Source organism: Protomyctophum parallelum (assembly GCF_964188405.1).
Source record: "Protomyctophum parallelum genome assembly, chromosome: 16".
In the NCBI taxonomy this organism is placed as follows: Eukaryota; Metazoa; Chordata; class Actinopteri; order Myctophiformes; family Myctophidae; genus Protomyctophum; species Protomyctophum parallelum.
The window spans coordinates 4014605-4037417 of record NC_139711.1 but is presented as its reverse complement, the minus strand read 5'-3'; the positions used below and the strand labels follow the sequence as shown (position 1 = coordinate 4037417).

The 22813-nt window shown below is 44.6% G+C and overlaps 1 protein-coding gene across 1 annotated transcript in view; it reads left to right on the top strand.

Annotated features, from left to right (window-relative positions):
- The window catches only part of tenm1 (teneurin transmembrane protein 1), a gene marked incomplete at both ends in the record, with an annotated part of 340279 nt that overhangs the window by 34924 nt on the left and 282542 nt on the right, over positions 1-22813 (top strand). The window contains 2 exon segments of the mRNA XM_083785749.1: positions 4161-4264; positions 5634-5785. Of these exon segments, the coding sequence (XP_083641875.1) occupies positions 4161-4264; positions 5634-5785 (256 nt within the window).

The window sequence follows — 22813 nt, the reverse complement described above, 5'->3', positions numbered from 1 at the left end:
GGCATGACGTTAAACTGTTCCGTTTCGAGAGGACCGGCGAACCCTCGAATGTAAACGGCCATGAAAGGAAACTATATGGATCATCATCATCATCATCAACCTGTATATGGGTATATATGGGTTTATGCAAAACTGTTTATGCACGTGTACCCTATACCGGAGTTCCCAGGGCTCTTATACTAGGCCCCCCCCTCCTCTACACAAATCTCTAGTATAGGGACTCGGGCGGTTTGGGTTCATGTGGTTAACCCATTCTGACCTGAGATCAGATTCTAAAAGTGTCTTTGATTTTTCAAAAATAGCAGACCTACAAGCTCGTATCGCGCCACTCGGTGGCGCGATATGAGCTTGTAGATCTGCTATTTTTAAATAGCTAAAGCATAACATGATGCCGACACCAAAATGGGTTCCCGTTCAGAATGGGTTAAGTGGGATATAAAAGCAATAATGCAGGGCTGTGATTCGCGAGGATTTTAGAACGGCTACCATACGTATACGGTGGTTCACGTCATGCCTAAAACACCCCCTTATATAGCTGATGTAAATCAATGTAAAGCCCACGCAAGCCTCTTGGAGCTTCTACGGCTTTATAATAAGATATACCTTTCCTGTACCTCATCTCTTTTCTATATACGTCATCAGGAGCTGTGCTTCGTGAGCGTGACACCCAATACATTGTAGCGTATGAACAATATATCGGCTATACTTCTATAATTCTATTTCCCTATCAAGTTGAAAGTTATATACATTGCATTATTTCAAAACGTTTCAATTGTTCCGTAAACACTACTTCACTGATCAATACTTGAGCGGTGCAACCACTCCTACAACCAGCAATGTCCGTGTCCGCCTATGTGTGTCTTGTGTTAATGAGCACGAGAATGAGTACCAGTAGGGGGCGCTGTTGTGCCAGAAACAGAGAGAGAGAGTGCTGCAGTTGACCTCATCTCTGCATTTCTGCTGCATGCCTGCACACACGCACACGCAAAACAAATGCGACTGGAACGGCGCCTCCATCCATCCATGCGCTGATTGGGTGATAATCCGCTGCTGCCATAGTCAATCTGATGTTAATTTCACACAGATTGCGATCACAAATTGTAGGAAGTTGACAGCTGCTTGCGCTGTGTACCTTTTTAATGCCTGTAAATCTGGCCCTGAACTTACATTTGCCTGTGTGGTTTGAATTTCTATTGCATGTGATCATTTAAACGTAACAACTTAAATGTGTGGCTCTAATTCAATTCCTTTTTTTGTGTGTGTGCCATGGACATGTGGCATTTCATGCTTAAACCCAATACTGACGGGGTCCCCCAGGGCCCATACACACGCACGCACGTGCGTTTGAGCTGTCATATCGATCCTGACGTATACATCATGTCAATCAGAGGAACTATCGGAAGGGACTTGTCAAAACACTGAAACACCATGACGCCAAACCGTGGGCAGGATTATTCATCATTCTACAACAGGTCGTTAAGAGGAAGCAATCTGATTGGTTGAAACGGTTTCTAGCCGTTGATCAAACCACTACTGTTCACCACCTAATCAAAACAAAGAATTCAGCCGCTCTGTTTTCCCAGAGCGCTAGCAAACTCGGTGGCTAGGCTAGCTAGTTTCTTTGGACATTTGTGGTCGTAGTGACTACATCTGTCATTAAAAAAAAATATTTTTTCAGCGATTTTCTTTGTTTTAAGGGTAACTGTTGTAGAATTGCAATATTACACTCGAGGGTGTTGTTTAACGTGATTATTGCCACTTCAGTGATGCTTGCGGAACTCGACTTCGTCTCGTTCCTGACCGCATCCCTGTCGTGGCAATAATCACGTTAAACAACACCCTCTCGTGTAATATTGCTTAAATACGGTCTCTCTCTCCTACTGATTCTCAACTCCTCACTTCCCTCGCAAAAGTAACGTGTGCAAATTGAATTAGTTTGTGCCGCACAGAAAATAGGTATGAACAATAACTGCATTGACTGTCAGTATAACTGCAGACAGATATGTAGTTTGGGGGAGCTGCAGTGTTCTCACAACCGTGCCACAACCATATGGCACGCACGCACGCACGCAACACACACACACTTGAAAATGCATGCAAACCACCAGCTTGCACCTGCCTCCCAGCACGCACAAATGCAAACTCATACACAAACACACACACACACACGCATATACGCATGTCCACGAGTGTTTGGCCAGATTTTTATTTGCATACGTTGACTTCCGAAAGGAAGTCTACTAAATAATGACAGAGTGGATGACTGACGGACGGACGGACGGACGGACGGACGGACAAACGGAGATGGAGGGAACGTTGAAAGAACTGGTCAGTCCCCAGCTATGTGTGGCGGGGTTTTGCAGTGTGACTGGCTCATTCCACAGGGCCACAGGTCTCATAATTAACCCATTCTGACCTGAGATCAGATTCACACGAGGTTTCCGCCGGACACACACTGGTCTGATGAACCCATTCTGACCTGAGATCAGATTCTAGAAATGTCAGTCGCTCTTCGATTTTTCAAAAAATAGCAGACCTACAAGCTCGTATCGCGCCACTCGGTGGCGCGATATGAGCTTGTAGATCTGCTATTTTTCAATAGCTAAAGCATAACATGATGCTGACACCAAAATGGGTGCCCGGTCAGAATGGGTTAAAAAAAAGAACATGGGTATAGTTTGAACTGGCAGGAACAGATTAAGCCCGCAAGCTGTTATCTCTTTAAAGAGCTCTCCGCATTCCGCCTGGCCTGCAGGAGCCTTGTTTACAGGCAGCGAGGCTGTGTGTGTGTGTGTGTGTGTGTGTGTGTGTGTGTGTGTGTGTGTGTGTGTGTGTGTGTGTGTGTGTGTGTGTGTGTGTGTGTGTGTGTGTGTGTGTGTGTGTGCGAGTGTATTAAGCCACGCACAGGAGAGGACCTGATGGACGACGGGCTCCGTTTGGTCTCCGACACTGATTTATATTCCTAAATAAGCGTAATAACAATAAAACGCCAACCACCAACACACTGTTATTTGTGATTTACAGCGCTGATGCCGCTCTCCCAATAAACCCATATTTACCCCCCTCCCTCCCATCTCTTTCTACTGCCCACGCTCTGTGTTATCCCTCCTTCTCGGAGCCTTGTCCTCCTCTTGCACTCCTCCGTCTCCAAATCAAACGGTATATACAGTGTGTTGATACCTGGAGTCAGAGGTTGTGGCAATAGTTGTTTTATAATACACAGGCATTTATTTCTCTTTGGAACGACCTGCCTTCTGTGTGTCGGGGCAAATTCTCAATTAAAAAAACCTCCCTTTAAGAACAGTGTGAGAACGCGGTCATGGAAACAAAAAACACTATAGTGCTAGTGATGCACTTTATTTGTTGCAGGGATTGTATTTGTTTTATTATTTATATTTTGTTGTGGTTTTGTATTTTGTGAGTTCACTGAGAACTACAACTCCCATCATCCAATCAAGTGATGAACACACTTTTTACAAAATACGACTGTTAATACTTCTTTCTCTGCTATTTCTGTTAGCCAGTTAGTAAAATACTAGTATTATCTTCAAAAACGATTGTGTACAAAAAGGCGGATTTTAGCGGAATTGGCATACATTAGCAGGGAAGTTGTATTTTCTGGTTGGCATTGGTTAACCCAATGGTTATAACATTAGACAAAGTGACATGTTTAAGCAATTACGACTTAATGACACTAAAACGACTTTCTGACGGAATAAGAACATTCTTTAACATTCCAACTGTGCTAATGTGCAGGCTAAAAAAACAAAAAAATAAATAGATTATATTTTGGTCAATTGTAAAGTTTCAATACTGCCGACTTGTGGTTGAAAATACTGGCACTGGTCACATATTCTGTCCTATGTCACTTTTTGATTATGCTCGAAGAAGGTCAGTATAGACCGAAAGCTCGCTAAATAAATTGTGCGCAGATCTGAATGTGCGGAGCTTCCCTTTATTTTTCTCGTGAGTTAATTTATTACATTAGGACCATGTTGGAAATAAACGTATTACTCTTTATGTACATACTATATGGGGTTGAAGTTACATTTTACTTCCATGTCGTATTTCTTCTACCAAACTAAAACTGGTCAATGAATCCGTCTCTCTCTCTCTCTCTCTCTCTCTCTCTCTCTCTCCCTTCCTCTGATGTCACACAGAGTTACCCAGCAGCCCCGGCGGCCAGTTCACCTTCCGCCCGCTGCCCCCGCCTCCTCCACCGCCGCACGCCTGCACCTGCGCCCGCCCGGCGCCGTACGCCCAGGTGAGCACTGAGCAGAAAGTAACCTAACCCATTCTGACCTGAGATCAGATTCACACGAGGTTTCCACTGGACACACACTGGTCTGATTATAACCCAGTCTGACCCGAGATCAGATTCTTCGATTTAAAAAAAAATAGCAGACCTACAAGCTCGTAGCGCGCCACTCGGTGGCGCGCTATGAGCTTGTAGATCTGCTATTTTTCAATAGCTAAAGCATAGCATAATGAGTACAATTATTGTTGAGGTATTAGGGTTACTTTGCTTGAGTATTTCCAATTTCCACTACATCTCATCTCAGAGGCAAATATTGTACTTTTTTAATCCACTACACTTTATTTACTAGTTACTTTGTTTGAAGATGTTGATTATTATTACAAAACATATACACTTCAGCCCTACTGTATACATGTCGGCGATTTGAAAATAGCCAATCTACAAGCTCACAATGCGTCGCCGACGCGATGCACACGTGAGCTTGTAGATCTGGCTATTTTCAAAAGAATATTACGTTTGAAAACTCGAAATGGGACAATGAGTACTGTTACTTTCGGCACTTTAAGGCCTCACTCACACCTTCGCAAAACAGACTGATATATGATTGTTTTATACAAAGGGTGTGATATATCTTGCCCCAATGCATTTCCAATGGGAGTCACATGGTTTGACACAACATTTGTGTTGTATGAGGGGGAGGGGTGGGCAGTCGAAACACAGCCCCGAAAGCCATACAACAGCTTGTAGTCCAAAATGTTGTATCAAACCATATGACTTCCAGCTTACATCTATTAGCGTGCATCAATGTTGTATGCTAGACCGAAAGGTGTGAGCGAGCCCCTAAGTATACTTTTGAATCCAAAACGTTTGCACTTTTTTACTCGAGGTCCATTTTGAACGCTGGTACTTTTATGAATACTGGACAACTCACCCCGGTGCTTGCCCGGAATTTTCACCAGTGAGGGGGGATAACTTTGTAGTATGCTATTGGCTGTTTGTATTCTTTTTGGAAAAGATACTCCTATGGAAAGGCTATATTATTTCACTTATATTGACCCTATAAACAATTTAGTATTATTTAGTATTATGTAAGGTTTTGCCCACTCAAATCGTACGTCGTCAGATAATCCCCACATATCCTACAACAACTTCTCTGTAGTAGCTTTTCATAAATTATATTTGTACTTATAGGCTGTTCTGCTGTCATGAAAGTTTATAGTTAGAGAAATTCGTCTGCTGTCCAGCCTCTGCCTCCCCTCACTGGGGGAAAATTCTGGGAGGAAAACAGAAACGGGGTGAGTTGTCTTTGTTACCACTTTTACCCAGTGACAGAACAGTTCTCTTTTTTCCCCACCACCACACTTTGGCCACGCAGGTGAGCCTGCAGAGGAAGACCATGCCTGCGCAGCGCTGCCACCAGGCCAGCCAGGGGGGCGGCCAGACAGGGGATGGAGGCTCCACCGCCACAGACCCCGCGCACCTCCACAACAGCTGGGTGCTCAACAGCAACATCCCCCTGGAGACCAGGTGAGAGACCAGGCTGGGAGACCGCTATATAGCACGGTGCTCGGCATCTGGACGTCGTCAACAAACCCTTTTAACCTCGCGCGGCGAGGCTAACCGTGGTTTTAATAAAACACGGTTGTAATGTTCTGATGTTCTAAAAATGTCAGTCGTTCTTCAATTTTGTGGCGCGATACGAGCTTGTAGGTCTGCTTGTAGGTCTGCTATTTTTTTTTGAGCTTGTAGATCTGCTATTTTTCAATAGCTAAAGCATAACATGATGCCGACACCAAAACAGGTGACCGGTCAGAATGGGTTAAGCGCCGTACGAAGCCAACTCGAGACACACAATATTTTGGACCAAACAAATAATTACATAGAACAAAAAAAGTGTTGTACCCTGCCGTTTTTTTTCTACTTTCTAATTATTTGTTTGGCCCGAAATGTTTTTTGTTTGTTGTCATGATTTGTCACGACAAGAGTTGGCTTTGTCCGCGGCGTATAAACGTCTTTAAATAAATACTTTCTGAAATGTCTATTAGGAAAATGAACAGAGAATCATTTTCTGGGCCCTGGTAGGGGGCGGGACTATATATCTCTATCTATCTATCTATCTATCTATCTATCTATCTATCTATCTATCTATCTATCTATCTATCTATCTATCTATCTATCTATGAAGTAAGTAGATTGTCATTTTATAGTACAGGTATATCGTCTCTGGCAGATTTCTTTTTTGCCATTTTTTAATATGAATCCTGAACAGTAAGTGAGGTATTTTGGCCACTTTGCACGTGCATATTTTCGCAACGTTTTATCCGGGGATATTTCGGGCCAAAACAAAACAAAGCAAGCAAACAAACAAAACCTTAACGAGCCTTTTAATGTCGTGTTTTAGTGAAATCACAGTTGCCATATCAGAACTGACTTATGAGTTTCATCGAAATCCATGAAACATGAAGTTGTCTCGGGGAAAGAAAAAAAAGGCAAACCACGCCACGCCTGTGAGTCATATACTTGATCAAAGGGAAAATTCCTGAAATGCACCGAGTCGGCTGATTCCATTTCATTATTTATATTTATGTTCCGACGTGGTGCCTTGAGGAAAAAATCTTATTTTTCGCAGATTAAAGGCATTGTTTTAGACAGACATGCTTTGGCAGTGCATTGAGGGCATTGTCTATGCCCGGGCTCTCTGGGGTATTGTTACCTGACCCTCGGATGAAAGACACACACACGAGAAGCCCCCCCTGGCTCGTCAGATCCTGTCTGTTCTCCTGCAAACCGTCTTCCAAAAAAAAAGATTACAAGGACGATAGCGTCTTTATTTTTTTTTCAGGACACGCTCGGCACTCAGCAACTCTTTATTGAAGGAGTTCATTCGGTGTGCATGCTGGTGTCGTTACAGTGAAGCCACCGCTTAAGCCATTCTGACCTGAGATCAGATTCATACGAGGTTTCCACTGGACACACACTGGGTCTGATTATAACCCATTCTGACCTGAGATCAGATTCTGAAAATGTCAGTCGTTCTTGAGTGGCGCGCTACGAGCTTGTAGATCTGCTGTTTTTCAATAGCTAAAGCATGACGTGATGCTGACACCAAAAGGGGTTCCCGTCTAAAATGAATTAAGCCACTGCTTATCGACGCAGTACTTAAAGGTGCAATGCAAAACGTATCTTATTGACTAAAACATTTCATTGTAACCAATTAGTGAGCATATACCTATTTACATGTGCAACGTCTGGTCCAATAAAGCCTACCTCCCTCCATTTCTATGTCCTTAACCCATTTTGAGATCAGATTCTGAAAATAAAAAAAACATCCTGAAAGTTTTCTGAAAAAGCCACGTTTCTTCAAAAATAGCAGACCTACAAGCTCGTAGCGCGCCACTCGGTGGCGCGCTATGAGCTTGTAGATCTGCTATTTTCCAATAGCTAAAGCATGACATAATGCTAACACCAAAAGTGGTTCCCGCCCCAAAATGTGTATGCCTACTTTGTTTGGGTTTGGGTTAAGTGATATTTTTTTCTCCTATATTGACTTGAGTGGCATAATCTTGTTCTCTCATATGAGACATAAAAGGATTGCATATTTGATATTCGTAATGGTTCTTTTACATCATTGTAGATTAAGAGAACAAAGGAGAACTGCTTAAGAACAGTGCTTTGCTATTCTCTTACATTGTATAGCCTAACCGAATATCATTTCTTCAGCGGGATAACCTCAGCAATATTATTCAATATTAAAGACATAATCAGTCATCGTTAGCCTATAGCAAACTCAGTCTCATTGCAGTGTATATCTGCGGCTCTGATGCGGCTTGCTTGCAGTGGAGAAAAAAACAGATTAGGCCTACATTAGGGCCAAAAAACAGGGCCTGCAGCTGCTAGGGTTGGTGATCCTTAACGATTCCGGTATCTTAACCATTCCTTCTGAATTAACCGGATTTGATATGCAAGTCAAGTTAAATTCATACGTTTATTCATAAGTGTGTTGGCATGACTATTTTGGGCATTCTACACAACCAACGTGTGAACTGAGCGGTGCGACAGAGCCACTTTAGGTCAACCAGCGGTACTGCAGACCTACAAGCTCGTAGCTTTGAGCTTGTAGATCTGCTATTTTCCAATAGCTAAAGCATAACATGATGCTAACACCAAAATGGGTTCCCGTTCAGAATGGGTTAAGGCACTATAGGCCTATTTATGATGAGGGGTTTCACCTATATGCAGTGATGGTATTGAAGTATCAAAGAATGGACATACTCAAGTATACTAATGGTAGCTAGAAATTGCACTTAAGCGTAAGTGGAGTAGGTCTACTTAAGTAAATGTGCCAGGCACTGCTGATAAGGGCTTTATACTTGTGGAAATATGGTTGATTGAAGTACAATGTATGCACACTTTAGTTAGTTCATGAGAGGGAGGGAGAGAGAGAGAGGGAGGGAGAGAGAGAGAGAGAGAGGGAGAGAGAGAGAGAGAGGGAGAGAGAGAGAGAGAGAGGGAGAGAGAGGGAGAGAGAGAGAGAGAGAGAGAGAGAGAGAGAGAGAGAGAGAGAGAGAGAGAGAGAGAGAGAGAGAGAGAGCTATAAATGTCCTGAGGGACAAGGCAAGCAGAGCTTTCTATGCCATCAAAAGAAACATTAAGTTAAACATCCCAATACAAACCTGGCTAAACATACTAGACTCTGTTATAGAACCCATTTCCCTCCATGGTTGTGAAGTCTGGGGCCCGTGCACTTGCACTCGATCAAGAACCCGGAAAAATGGGATAAACACCAAATTGAATTCTGCAAATCCATTCTCCGCATCCAACGGAAAACACCAAATAATTAAGAACGATACCCACTAATTATCAAAACCCAAAAGAGAGCATTGAAGTTCTATGAACACCTAAAGGAAAGTGTTAGCATCATGTTATGCTTTAGCTATTGGAAAATAGCAGATCTACAAGCTCATAGCGCGCCACCGAGTGGCGCACTACGAGCTTGTAGGTCTGCTATTTTGAAAAATCGAAGAGCTACTGACATTCTTTTAGAATCTGATCTCAGGTCAGAACACGCTCCACAAAAGGCCCTCACACACAGTGGATCCCTGGGACAGATGTCCCCCTCAGCCAGCTAGTTCTGCAGGGACTAACACAAGCAACAACCACAGACAGAAAACAAACAGGACTACAACCAAATCATAAGGAAACAAAAAGAAAGCTATCTCACACACTGGGGAAGATCTACTCAAAAACCAGAGCAAAATGGAATGCTATTTAGCTCTAAACACACAGTATAGCAGAATACTTGAGCACAGTAACTGACCCAAAACTAAGGGAAACATTAACTCGATATAGACTCAGTGAACACTGTGTGTGTGTGTGTGTGTGTGTGTGTGTGTGTGTGTGTGTGTGTGTGTGTGTGTGTGTGTGTGTGTGTGTGTGTGTGTGTGTGTGTGTGTGTGTCTCCGTGCGTGCGTGACGTGTGTGTGTCTGTGGCTCTTCTCCCAACACTGGACTAATTAGTATATTAACAAGAGCTTGTGACTAAATATAATTGGACCCATTGTAACACAGGTTCTTTTTTTTTCTCCTTCCCATTTTCGGTTTTGGATTTTAAACATACAAGGTTTTCACCCGACGGCAACGACAATATTTGGAGAGAGTTTGTGAGAGTCCCGGTGAAACCCGACGTCACGCAAGCACTCGCCACAGAAATAATAATTGGTCCGAGAGTGATCCGCTATACGAGCTCATTTGTTAGCTTGTCTTTGAGGGGATGCGGCAAGGCGAGAAATGATCTGTTTGCATGTTTAATGAGCGTTTTCTACAACGCCAGGGCCCCGTGTTCATTGAGTGAGAATGAAGATTGGCAGGCTGCCAGGCTAGCCCGAAATGGTTTTTAATAAGATATGAATCAGGGCCATAATTAGATGTTCTCTCATTTAAGGCAAAAGGGAGAATAAAATTAGATACAATGGCGATTAAAATTAATCATCGTCAGGATGTGAAAGGACATGTCTGCGGTGCATTCTAATGATGTGACCTGTCTAGTGTCGCCAGATAAGATCAAATCAAATGCCATAATTTGACAAAATACATTATGTTAGAATTCAGCAGATTGGGTTTCAGGTCAGTTTAAACTAGACATATTGACTTGAGACAAAGACAGGAAAGTCTTTCTGCCAGCTATAGTGCATGGGGGGGGGGGGGGGGGGGGGGAAACAACTAGATAAAGTGCCCCACGGGGTACAGGTCTCCACCAGACCAAGTCAGGTTGTGGCCTCCTGGTGGCGCTATAATAGGCCAATGTGAAAAGGGTGCCATTTCTTCTCACGCCTTTGATGGCAATTGGATGATTCGAGGCATTTTGTTCCAAAATGTGTTTTGCAAAAAAAATCCGCCTGTTGGTGGCGCTATAACAGGCCAATGTGAAAAGGGTGGGATATATTCCTTTAGCCTAGTAGGAAAGTGCGTGAAAGATTTCACGTAAGTTGCACGCTGCGTTCACGATTTGAGGCTTTTTGTTCAAAGAAAGTCAACGTTGGCCATTATAGGGTGGAAAGCCAATGTTAGCTAATTAGGATGGAATAGGAAATATCGCTTACAGATACGTCTTGAGCACATGACTGTAGAGATATTGTGCAACGATTTGCGGGATTTCTGGACAATATCTAGAGGAGTAATATTTCAAAAAAAAGTTTTACAAAAGTCGGCCTCCTGGTGGCGCTATAAAAGGCAGATGTGGAAAATGCAGGTCAAAGGTTTGTCCTTGGCCTCTAGGGAGTGTGCGTGCAACGTTTGGCGCAGATCGGTGCAGTTATAGGTCAACAAAGGTGAAAAGCTTCCTCATGGTGGCGCTATAACAGGTCGTTATGGAGAACTTGGGGCAGAGGTTCAATCGTTGGCATCCAGGGAGTGTGTGTGCAAAAGTCTGGCATCGACTGGGTTAACGGTGCCGGAGATTAACTGTATGCAGACGGACGGACGGTCGGACGGACGGGACGGAGTGCAAAACATACTCTCCCCCATGCCTTCGGCCTGGTGGAGACAATAACGTATTGTATCATTGGCTACGTTTACATGAAGGGTGATCATTCCGAATAAATACTTCGAATAAAATACATCCGATGTAATGTTTTTTGCCGCGAGTTTACATGGGAAATGGTCATTCCGAATGAGTGTTTATATGGAGAAGTGATAGAAGACATGATACATGTTAATTCCACGTGAAACTACGCCATCTGTTGGACAGTTCATTCATTGTGACTGTCTCGACAATACAAACATATTACAGACGAAAGACGATACTTAGAAATCCCATCATTTCATTCCGCAGTAGCTTTGAGGCTGCTGGTTGGATAGGGACGGGCAAATATGTTTACCGTCTTTTTTTCCCCACCCGCTGCGGCTCCGCTTCTCCGCTGGGAAGGTGATCATCTCGTTTTTATTTGTACTTTATTATCTACAGCACGGCCAGGGCACGCAACACTGATTATTATTGTATCGGGTCGCTCGTTATTTTTGAGAGAGAGAGAGAGAGAGAGAGAGACCGTTGAACACACACACATACACACAGATCAGGGTTATCGTCATCTGCTGCTGCTCCACGTTTTTTTTGTGGATTTCGGATCTGAAAAAAGGAACGAAATAACGCGCTCTATGTGCAAACTCCTCGGCGCGCCTTGATATGAGCGCCTTGGAGCATGCTCAGAAAGACCAGAATGAACTTACATCCGAATTAGTGTATACATGAGTCCAATTTTCTTTCAATCGCATTGAACATCGGAGTAATCCGGCCAGTGACATCGGAATGGTTTTTAGATCGCATCGAGCGTTTTCATTCGGATGTGAGTTTTTGTAGGTGTTTACATAACAACGTTTAATAGGATTTAAATTCTATTCGGAATGAAAAGGGGATTTAACTGCTCATGTAAACGTAGCCATTGTGAGAGGCCTTTTCTGAAGTGCAAAGGGTGTGTGCTCTGACTCAATTTAGATATTGTTTTCCCCCTTGAAGCTATAAACCATATCTGCTAATAAAATAACTCTCTCAGGTTCATATACTTCTGATCTATATAGATATCGCCATATCGTTTTATATTGTACTACTGGTGCTGGTATCACTCCTCTCAGACGTATAAGATTGCACAAGTACAGTAATGAAGTATTTACTTTGGCGTGCGTCGAGTCAGACTCAGTGTCGTTCCATTACTACGACCTTTTTCAAACGCGACCGCGGAGATGTAGAGCGAAATCATATCCCCCTTCTCCCAAACGCGCTTCGCCATTTCAACGGGTCCTCGTTTGATGAATCCGTATTGAAGTGTATCGAGCAACTGTCAGCGGAGATTAAGATTGTTTGAAGTGTCCATGGATTTCCTATTGGCCGAGAGATCCGTTATGTTTCTGGAGGGGGTCGGTCAGTTGTAAAGAGGCATAGGATGCTCATATGGATATTCAATATATCTGACTACCGTACGTCTCTAGCTGGGTGTGTTAAGAAGGGGATGAACAAATGTTGAGACTGTAATAAATCGACTGTCGTCCTCCTCTCCTCTCCTCTCCTCTCCTCTCCTCTCCTCTCCTCTCCTCTCCTCTCCTCTCCTCTCCTCTCCTCTCCTCTCCTCTCTCCTCTCCTCTCCTCTCCTCTCCTCTCCTCTCCTCTCCTCTCCTCTCCTCTCCTCTCCTCTCCTCTCCCCTCCCCTCCCCTCCCCTCCCCCTCCCTCCCCTCCTCCTCCTCTCCTCTCCTCTCCTCTCCTCTCCTCTCCTCTCCTCTCCTCTCCTCTCCTTGATTCACATTGAAGTAAACGCACACAATACAAGTGCAGGTGAAAGTGTGTGTGTTTATAAACCCCGTGTGCATGCATGCACACGCACACACACCTACACACCTACACACACACACACACACACACACACACACAACACACGTACACAGAGAGAGAGAGAGAGAGAGATAGAGAGAGGTAGACAGTCTGTGGGCCAGGAGGAACTCTCATTTCTTCCTGTCTCAGGGGAAATCTGTCCTCCGTTATGAGTCTCCAGCTTCCTGGGCGTCGCCCCTGGATGTTGTCTGTGCAAGATCAAAGGAGAAAGTGAGCAGCACTGTTTTTAACTTGCCCTGAATGGTATGGGGGGGGGGGACCTCCACAGTCTTGGATCAATGCCATTTTTCTTCATTGTATAAAGAACGGATTCCCTCGCTCTCACATATCCTTCAGTAGAGAGTGCATGCGGGCTCCTCTGTTCGTCCAATGAGACGCACTCATTTGACATATCTGTGCGCGCGCGCCATGTGTGCGTGCATCTGTGGCTGTGTGTGTGTGTGTGTCTCTCTCTCTCTCTCTCTCTCTCTCTCTCTCTCTCTCTCTCTCTCTCTCTCTCTCATTAGCCCATTCTGACCTGAGATCAGATTCTAAAAATGTCAGTTTGAAAATGACAGTTTTCTGAAAAAGCTATGTTTCTGTGTCAGTCGTTCTTCGATTTTTCAAAAATAGCAGACCTACAAGCTCGTAGCGCGCCACTCTGTGGCACGCTATGAGCTTGTAGATCTGCTATTTTTAAATAGCTAAAGCATAACGTAATGCTAACACCAAAACGGGTTCCCGTAAAGAATGGGTTAACAGGCAACAGTGCAGCTCTATCCCTCTCTCTGTTTCTGGCAAACAGCGCCCCTACATGGTACTAATTAACGGCACATGTGAACACATAGGTGAACACGGACACATAGGTGAACGGGCGGACACATAGGTGAACACGGACATTGCTGCTCCTTGGAGTGGTTGCACCGCTCAAAAAGTAGAAAGAAAAGAAGGAAACCAAAGCAAAGCGAGTCATTGCTTTCCAACAAGCCCTGTTCATCACAGACGAAACAAGGTTGGCTTCATGGCTGCCAGACGTGTTTTGAAATATTTTAGTTGTTGAATCGTGTAACGCTATAGCAACTCTGCTATATGCCTGCCAAAAATCAAATCAAATCATCGAACTGCAAGCGATCTCGGCAGCACTATAGCACAATGAAAACTTCAGTGTACATGCAAAGGTTTTTGCATATAACTGTAAGTATATCTTTTTTTTTTATTGCAACTGAAGGTCGCATTCACTATGAAATCCTTGCGTCTCGCGTCCCTTAACTCATTCCATATGTTGATCTGACCCCCCCCCCCCCTCCCCCCCCTCCCCCCCATGCCAAAGCAACCAGCCGCTCGCCCCAAAACAGTCTGCCGTCTGTCGTCGTCACCCTCGGGGGTGTCTTGCTGGTGCTAATGTTATATTATCCATAACATGTTTGTGTTTTGCCAATTATATTATAGGGGCCCAAATGATTGGACATCTGGCTGTACTCATACTGTACGCCTGCTAACGTCTGCATATAACCCATTCTGACCGGGCACCCATTTTGGTGTCGGCATCATGTTATGCTTTAGCTATTGAATAATAGCAGATCTACAAGCTCATATCGCGCCACCGAGTGGCGCGATACGAGCTTGTAGGTCTGCTATTTTTTGAAAAATCGAAGAGCGACTGACATTTTTAGAATCTGATCTCAGGTCAGAATGGGTTGATCAGGACCAGTGTGTGTCCGGCGGAAACCTCGTATGAATCTGATCTCAGGTCAGAATGGGTTAAAGTTGGCGCTATAGAACAGCCACAAACCTACGCCTGTATATGCTTTGAAAAGCCACCCCGATACTGTCCCAATATGAAGGACCTCTTTTAGTTTGTCTGTTGGCTCATTTCTGAGCCATGATGATAGGCAGACATGTCCGTTCACCTGGCTATGGGAGAGTATAATCTCCGATCACCGGGCTATGGGAGACTATCTCTCAAGCTATAACTAACATGGCGACATTTCCAACAGCAGACAAAAATGACGCTCCAACGTTTTAAAATTCCTATAGGATTTCATGAACATTACATTTCACAGTATTTTGGCAGAATCAAATATTCAGTCGTTTGATTGTGTGTGTGTGTGTGTGTGTCAGGGGGGCAGTCAGCCAGATATTTCGTGAAGCCTCATTTGAAATCGGTAGTTCATATAATGGCCTGTTGGACTGCTGGACTGGACCCAAAAAGCCCCATAGCTCCATAGAGGCCCATGTATTTTGGCCCAACTTCACCTAGACTGTATTACCTTAATAAGCATGGTCATGAATACTTTCTTCTTCCAGTCACTAGTTTAAAGTCTCATTTCTAATGTCATAATATTCTTTTTGGAAGATTATGGTCCCATTAATTAAAAAAATGACCATAAAGTCGCGTATGTTCTGAGGGGCGTGGCTACCGTTACAGTCTATGATCGGGATTCCCCTCCCACTCAAGAGTCTTCTCCTCCCACTCGAGTCAAAATAAAAACCAACGGAGAAGAAGGGGGGAAGTCCCGCCTCGTTGTCTGGGCAGCCAATGACCAGCTGGTACAAAACGGAGCCAGCCAATGGCCAGCTGGTACCAAACGGATCTAGAAAGATGGCGACTTACATCAGGAATTAGCATATCATTACAGGCTTCATTTTACGTTCATGTTAGACCCGGGGAACGCTTTGTCCATATTTTTTACAGTCTATGGTGTGTGTGTGTGTGTGTGTGTGTGTGTGTGTGTGTGTGTGTGTGTGTGTGTGTGTGTGTGTGTGTGTGTGTGTGTGTGTGTGTGTGTGTGTGTGTGTGTGTGTGTGTGTGTGTGTGTGTGTGTGTGTGTGTGTGTGTGTGTGTGTGTGTGTGTGTGTGTGTGTGTGTGTGTGTTGTACAGTATGTGTCAGTGTGTGTCCTACTCCTAAGTTCATCTCTGGCCTAGAGTTGACCTGCCACTCACAGACGAGTGAGATGAGTGAACCAATGAGAAGGGTCTGGAGTGGAGAGAGAGACAGAGGGAGAGAGAGAGAGAGAGAGAGGGAGAGAGACAGAGGACAGTGTGGAGGGCTGTCTGAGGAGAGAGCCGTTGGTGTCAAGTGCTTGCTGTCAGCCGTCTGTCTGGCCCAGTAAACGTTTCCTCCTCCTTCCTCCTCCTCCTCCTCCTCCTCCTCCTCCCCCTGGGGACCCCGGGGGGCCCCGGCACTAGCCCAGGCACTGACCTCACACTCTCTCTCTCTCTCTCTCCAACAGAACCAGAGAAAACACACCCGCCGGACGACATGTGTGTGTGTGTGTGTGTGTGTGTGGAACGATGCACTCCTCCCGACACATCACATCACACCACACGCACAATCACAGCCAGCCCGTCTATAGCCTGATCACTGCACTGCACGCACACACACACACGCACATACACGCACACGCGCACACACACAGACACACACACACACACACACACAATCACTGCTGTCAGTCACTTCTAATATTACAGTCCCCAGGAGGTCGTTGGTCGTTGTGAACTAAAGACAACACACCGCCGAGACGAAAAGGGAAGGACGTGAGAAACGATGACAGTCCAGCTTTTCATGTTATACGTCGATGCAGTGCGATGCCGTTTTATTTAATTGAAGGCCTTGCCACGACTGCAACAACCGCTCGATAGCGGTCCTCAAAAATCAACGACGGAGATTTGTTGGCAGCGGTATCGATCAGTCGGGGGCCGACTTGTAGGTCAAACGTTGGGGGCCGTCCATTCGCTCATCTGTCCCGTCCATCTGTGTGTTACTTTGAAACCCATTCTGACCTGAGATCAGATTCTAAAAATGTTCTTCTACATCCTGACAGTTTTCTGAAAAAGCTATGTTTCTGTGTCAGTCGTTCTTCGATTTTTCAAGAATAGCAGACCTACAAGCTCGTAGCGCGCCACCGAGTGGCGCGCTATGAGCTTGTAGGTCTGCTATTTTTCAATAGCTAAAGCATAACATGACGCTAACACCAAAAGGGGTTCCCGTTCAGAATGGGTTAAACCCCAAACACACTGTGCTCAGATGGTGGAGTTGCTGTCTAGAGGGATTGGGAATGAAGGGTCCATTTTTGATTCTCAGCTCCTCCTTGTTTGCTGTCGAAATGTCCTTGAGACACACTTATGGCTACTATAGTGTCCCTCTTCTAAGGCTAACATTCAGCAAGAATAGCTGATACTCTTTATATATATATACTTTGTGTCGCAAAGCAGGGTGTATGCACCGTATATTGTAAAGCACTTTGGAAAAAGGCGCTATATAATACCATTTATGCTATAGAAACAAGCTGACGACGTATCGCAACAAGACACACTGTGAGCTTGTCGATTTTTAGAGTCTGTCGAAGTACAGTTTTATCTGGGGTCTGTTTTACTGGGTTAAAGGGGTTAAAGGGTTAAAGGCTTGAGTGCACCTCTTGCTCCTCAGAGGATGAACCCTTATACTGATTTTGGTGACCTTTCCTCTAGCACCACCCTTAGGGCAAAAAGGCACTTTTTTAAAATTATTTCACTTCACTTCACAAATACAATATCGGTCAGTTCACTAGCTTTTTATACTCTCAGGGCCAGGGTTTGCTATAAGCTCTTTGGCACGGCATTTCAGACGCGTTCTGTGCCTGGAAACCTGCATAATCATTTATCAACGAGGCACACCTGCCTGGAAGCACAGCTTGCGCGTCGCCACAAAATGTGCCTCTCTCCGTCATGCACACCGGTCGCCGTTGGGCATAACTTTTTGTATATCCAACACCGTTACTTTCCAGGAAGTGGGGAAAACAACCTTTGTTGTAATGCGTGCAGCGTAGCTATTATTTAGCCATTTTTCTTTGAGTGGTGCAACCACTCCCTTACGGAGCTATGTGTGTGTGTGTGTGGGTGGGTGGGTGGGTGGGTGCAGGTGGCTGGGTGCGTCTGAGCACGAAAACAGCATGGTTGTTTTTCACCACCTGTGCGCAAACCTAACACACACACAAACACACACGCACATGACTGTATATATATGGTGATTTCGGGTGTGACAGTACAGTACAGTACAGTAGAGGGTACAGTAGAGGGACCCCCACACGGTAACTCTGTCATGTCTCAACCGTTTCAATACGCAGGGGGCGGCTCGCCAGAATGGGGCGGGCACACTGGGTGCGTTCCTGTGGGTCTGGAACTTTCCGCGCAAATAGGTCATTTTCTGGTGTCCCTAATTTTAGGGCATGTATACCCAAAAAATGCAATTATTTAAAGGAAAATACAGAAAATAGACGATCTACGAGCTGACAACAACGTATGACATGTTGGGCAAAGAATGAAATGGGAAAAGAGAAGGGAACCCCGCACACTCATATGCTCCAAAAGATACATTTATTGACGACGTTTCGAGCCAATTAAGGCTCTTCATCTGGTCTTCAAGAGCCCTGGCTCGAAACGTCGTCAATACATTTATCCTTTGGAGCATATATGAGTGTGCGGGGCTCCCTTCTCTTTCCCTATGTTATAGCCTACTTTTTGAACCCAGCACCTCCACGAAGTGATGTGTGTATTTTACTATAGTTTCTGAAAGAATAAAATAAGGCGTTCATTTATCCCAAAAAGAGATAAAAAATACTTTGGACGGTCACACGACCACACGGGACATTGTGTTTTCATTTACGGATCAGATTCCACCGCACCTCTAAAAGAGCAGGTTGCAATTAATCACAGGAAGGCTGCGGTATTAACCCATTCTGACCGGGCACCCATTTTGGTGTCAGCATCATGTTATGCTTTAGCTATTGAAAAATAGCAGATCTACAAGCTCATAGCGCGCCACCGAGTGGCGCGCTACGAGCTTGTAGGTCTGCTATTTTTGAAAAAAAACGAAGAACGACTGACATTTTTAGAATCTGATCTCAGGTCAGAATGGGTTCATCAGACCAGCGTGTGTCCGGCGGAAACCTCGTATGAATCTGATCCCAGGTCAGAATGGGTTAACCGCGCGTCTGAGGTGGAGACGACAGTAATTGCAGCAAAAGAGACACAGCCGGTAAGCCTCAAGGACGAAGAACCATGAGATAATCAGCAAAAAATAATTAGCTGCTGCCTTAGTAATTCAGACGTTAATTCCGCACACCTGCTAGCTAGTAGAGCCAACTGCACACGTGGATTTGACGGATGTAAAACTGGTCCTCGGTCTTGTTCAGTTAGGTTTTGCATGTCGACGTCGTGGTGTAGACGCGAGGCGACGGCTACGCCAGGTGACACGTGTCCGTGACTCAAAGTATGAGAACGCTTCACGTTGACGAGAGTCTGCTGTGAAATGTACAACGTGGAGCTACTGCACACCGACGACTCGGAGGACAACAGGAGGCACGGCTAAATATATCACATGTAGCATGATTAACCCATTCTGACCTGAGATCAGATTCATACGAGGTTTCCGCCGGGGACACACACTGGTCTGATGAACCCATTCTGACATGAGATCAGATTCATACGAGGTTTCCGCCGGGGACACACTAGTCTGATGAACCCATTCTGACCTGAGATCAGATTCTAAAAAATGTCAGTCGCTCTTCGATTTTTTTCAAAAATAGCAGACCTACAAGCTCGTATCGCGCCACTCGGTGGCGCGATATGAGCTTGTAGATCTGCTATTTTTCAATAGCTAAAGCATAACATGATGCCGACACCAAAATGGGTGCCCGGTCAGAATGGGTTAAGAGGGCCCAGCATGGCAGGCTGAAGTCTGGGTCACATACCCCAAAAATATACAAGCTCACAACGCACATCTGTGAGCTCGTAGAAATCTCTATAGCACAAGTGATGTCTAAGCGTGTCAGAGGTTGATGCAGACAAGACAAAAGAGATCCACGGTTAACGTCACTGTTCATGGTCACTTATTGTTTTTGTGGGGGTTTTTTCTTCTCCTTCTTCTTCTTCTTCTTCTTCTTCCGCCCAAAAATAGCAGTTCTGACTGAACTCGGTTTTCGCGGAACGGGAATCTGGTAGAGGGCCATGCCAAACAGTGACTATGCGAAGCCCATGACCATTAAGGTCCAAAGGGTGGCACTATATAGCACTCAATTGAAAATGCTAACTTTGAATGCGCATATAGCTCATGAACCATAGACACAGTCACAGATGCCAAAGCTGAGAAAAGTTCAACTTTTGTTTGGAATATTTGGCAGGTTTCATTTGGTGAGTATGAAGTTTGGTTAGTCAAACAACAGTCAACTGTATAACCCATTCTGACCGGGCACCCATTTTGGTGTCAGCATCATGTTATGCTTTAGCTATTTAAAAATAGCAGATCTACAAGCTCATATCGCGCCACCGAGTGGCGCGATACGAGCTTGTAGGTCTGCTATTTTTGAAAAATCGAAGAGCGACTGACATTTTTAGAATCTGATCTCAGGTCAGAATGGGTTCATCAGACCAGTGTGTCTCCGGCGGAAACCTCGTATGAATCTGATCTCAGGTCAGAATGGGATAAGAAGAATGGTCCAGTCCAGTCCAGTTGACGCAACAACAGGGATGTTGGGACGATTTCTGAGCAAAACTCTTTGGCATGGATTATATTTTAGATGAGAATGCAACTAAGTAAAGTACTGTGGGGTTGTCATTAGAAATGGATCTAGGTCTGTTTCATATGCTGATCTAGGCTATACAGAGATGTGGAAAATAATTATGATCAAAGGCGCAAACAGCATTATTAATCATTTTTTTCTTTTCTTTTTGCTTTGTTTTTTTTTTGCTTTCATTTAAAAATGTTACCTTGGGAAGCGGCTTTTGATGATACCGGGTTGCCTCAAAAATGTAAACCCAAGAAAAGGCAAATAGAACTAAATGTACTATAAATCTCAGATGTTGACGCGTCGTGAGCTTCCAGATATATTTGCAGAGCGTCCGCCTATTTGTCATTATCCCATTCTGACCTGAGATCAGATTCATACGAGGTTTCCGCCGGACACACACTGGTCTGAATAACCCATTCTGACCTGAGATCAGATTCTAAAAATGTCAGTCGTTCTTCGATAAAAAAAAAAAATAGCAGACCTACAAGCTCGTATCGCGCCACTCGGTGGCGCGATATGAGCTTGTAGATCTGCTATTTTTCAATAGATAAAGCATAACATGATGCTGACACCAAAATGGGTGCCCGGTCAGAATGGGTTATGACATGCCCAGAATAGGTTAATGTGTTTAACCCATTTTGGTCGCGGGAACCCCTTTTGGTGTTAGCATCATGCTATGCTTTTGCTATTTAGAAATAGCAGATCTACAAGCTCATACACACTAAACCCAAGCGTTTAGGTTATAAACACTTATTTGTAACACTTTTTAGACGTGTCACAGTGTTTAGATTATAAACAGAAGAACATGTTTATTCGCCAGTAACACTTTTTAAACACATAAACGTGTTTAGTTTTTACAATCAAAGTCAGTCATATAGGTGTTTAGAATTTGAACACTATGGTGTTCTCGTGAGGTGTTTGAGTGAACTCGTGTTCTACTGTATTTTATGACCATTAATAAACATTTGGCATTTTATTATTACACACATGGTGTTTAGGTTTTAAACGCGTCACATGTTCCAGGGATTTACAGTGTATAGCGTGCCACCGAGTGGCGCGCTACGAGCTTGTAGATCTGCTATTTTTGAAAAATCGAAGAACGACTGACATAGAAACATGGCTTTTTCAGAAAACTTTTTTTTTAGAAATCTTATCTCGGGTCAAAATGGGTTAAAGACATTTTCAAAACACTGCGTATATAAATCCTGTCCTATACAGTATACAGTATGTGTGTCACCAGCCCTGTGTGTGTGTGTGTGTGTGTGTGTGGGGGGGGGGGGGGGCACATTTGACAGGGGGTGTTTGGGGAGGTTGGTCCTGTAATAGGAAGGTGTATCACAGGCCTGTCGTGTGTGTGTGTGTGTGTGTGTGTGTGTGTGTGTGCGTGTGCGTGTGCGTGTGTGCGTGTGTGCGTGTGTGTGTGTGTGTGTGTGTGTGCGTGTGTGTGCGTGTGTGCGCGCGATGCACTGGATCCTGAGGCAGCCTCCGTCGTCTGACAGTCGCATCATTTAAAAAGAAACGCTGTTGAACGGTGGGGGTGGGGGGGGGGGGGGGGGGAAGCCCTAAACTCCACCACCATGGAGGCGTTTTATTAAAGGACTTTCAGTCAGACGTGCAGCAGAGTGAAGAACGCCAGGGCATACATTTACATTAAACAGGCTGCGTATATATATATATATAAGACACACTGGGCACCTTTTTAGTGAAGGCGAGGACTGCACTGTGCCGGGTTAATTGTCAAAGCGTCAAACGACAGATAAGGTCCCGAACTTGGACATTTTTTCCCCCCCACATCATGCTGTTTTCCCACACAGTGTCTGTCAGAGGAGATGCATTGCAGACATGACCTATAAGCAGTGTGATGGAGGACTCGTGCCATGATAATCAGCAACCTAAGTTGTTTAACCAATTTTGACCTGAGATCAGATTCTAAAAATGTTCTTCTACATCCTGACAGTTTTCTGAAAAAGCTGTGTTTCTATGTCAGTCGTTCTTCGATTTTTCAAAAATAGCAGACCTACAAGCTCGTAGCGCGCCACTCGGTGGCGCGCTATGAGCTTGTAGATCTGCTATTTTTCAATAACTAAAGCATAACATAATGCTAACACCAAAAGGGCGCCCCAAAATGGGTTAAAGCAGTGGTTT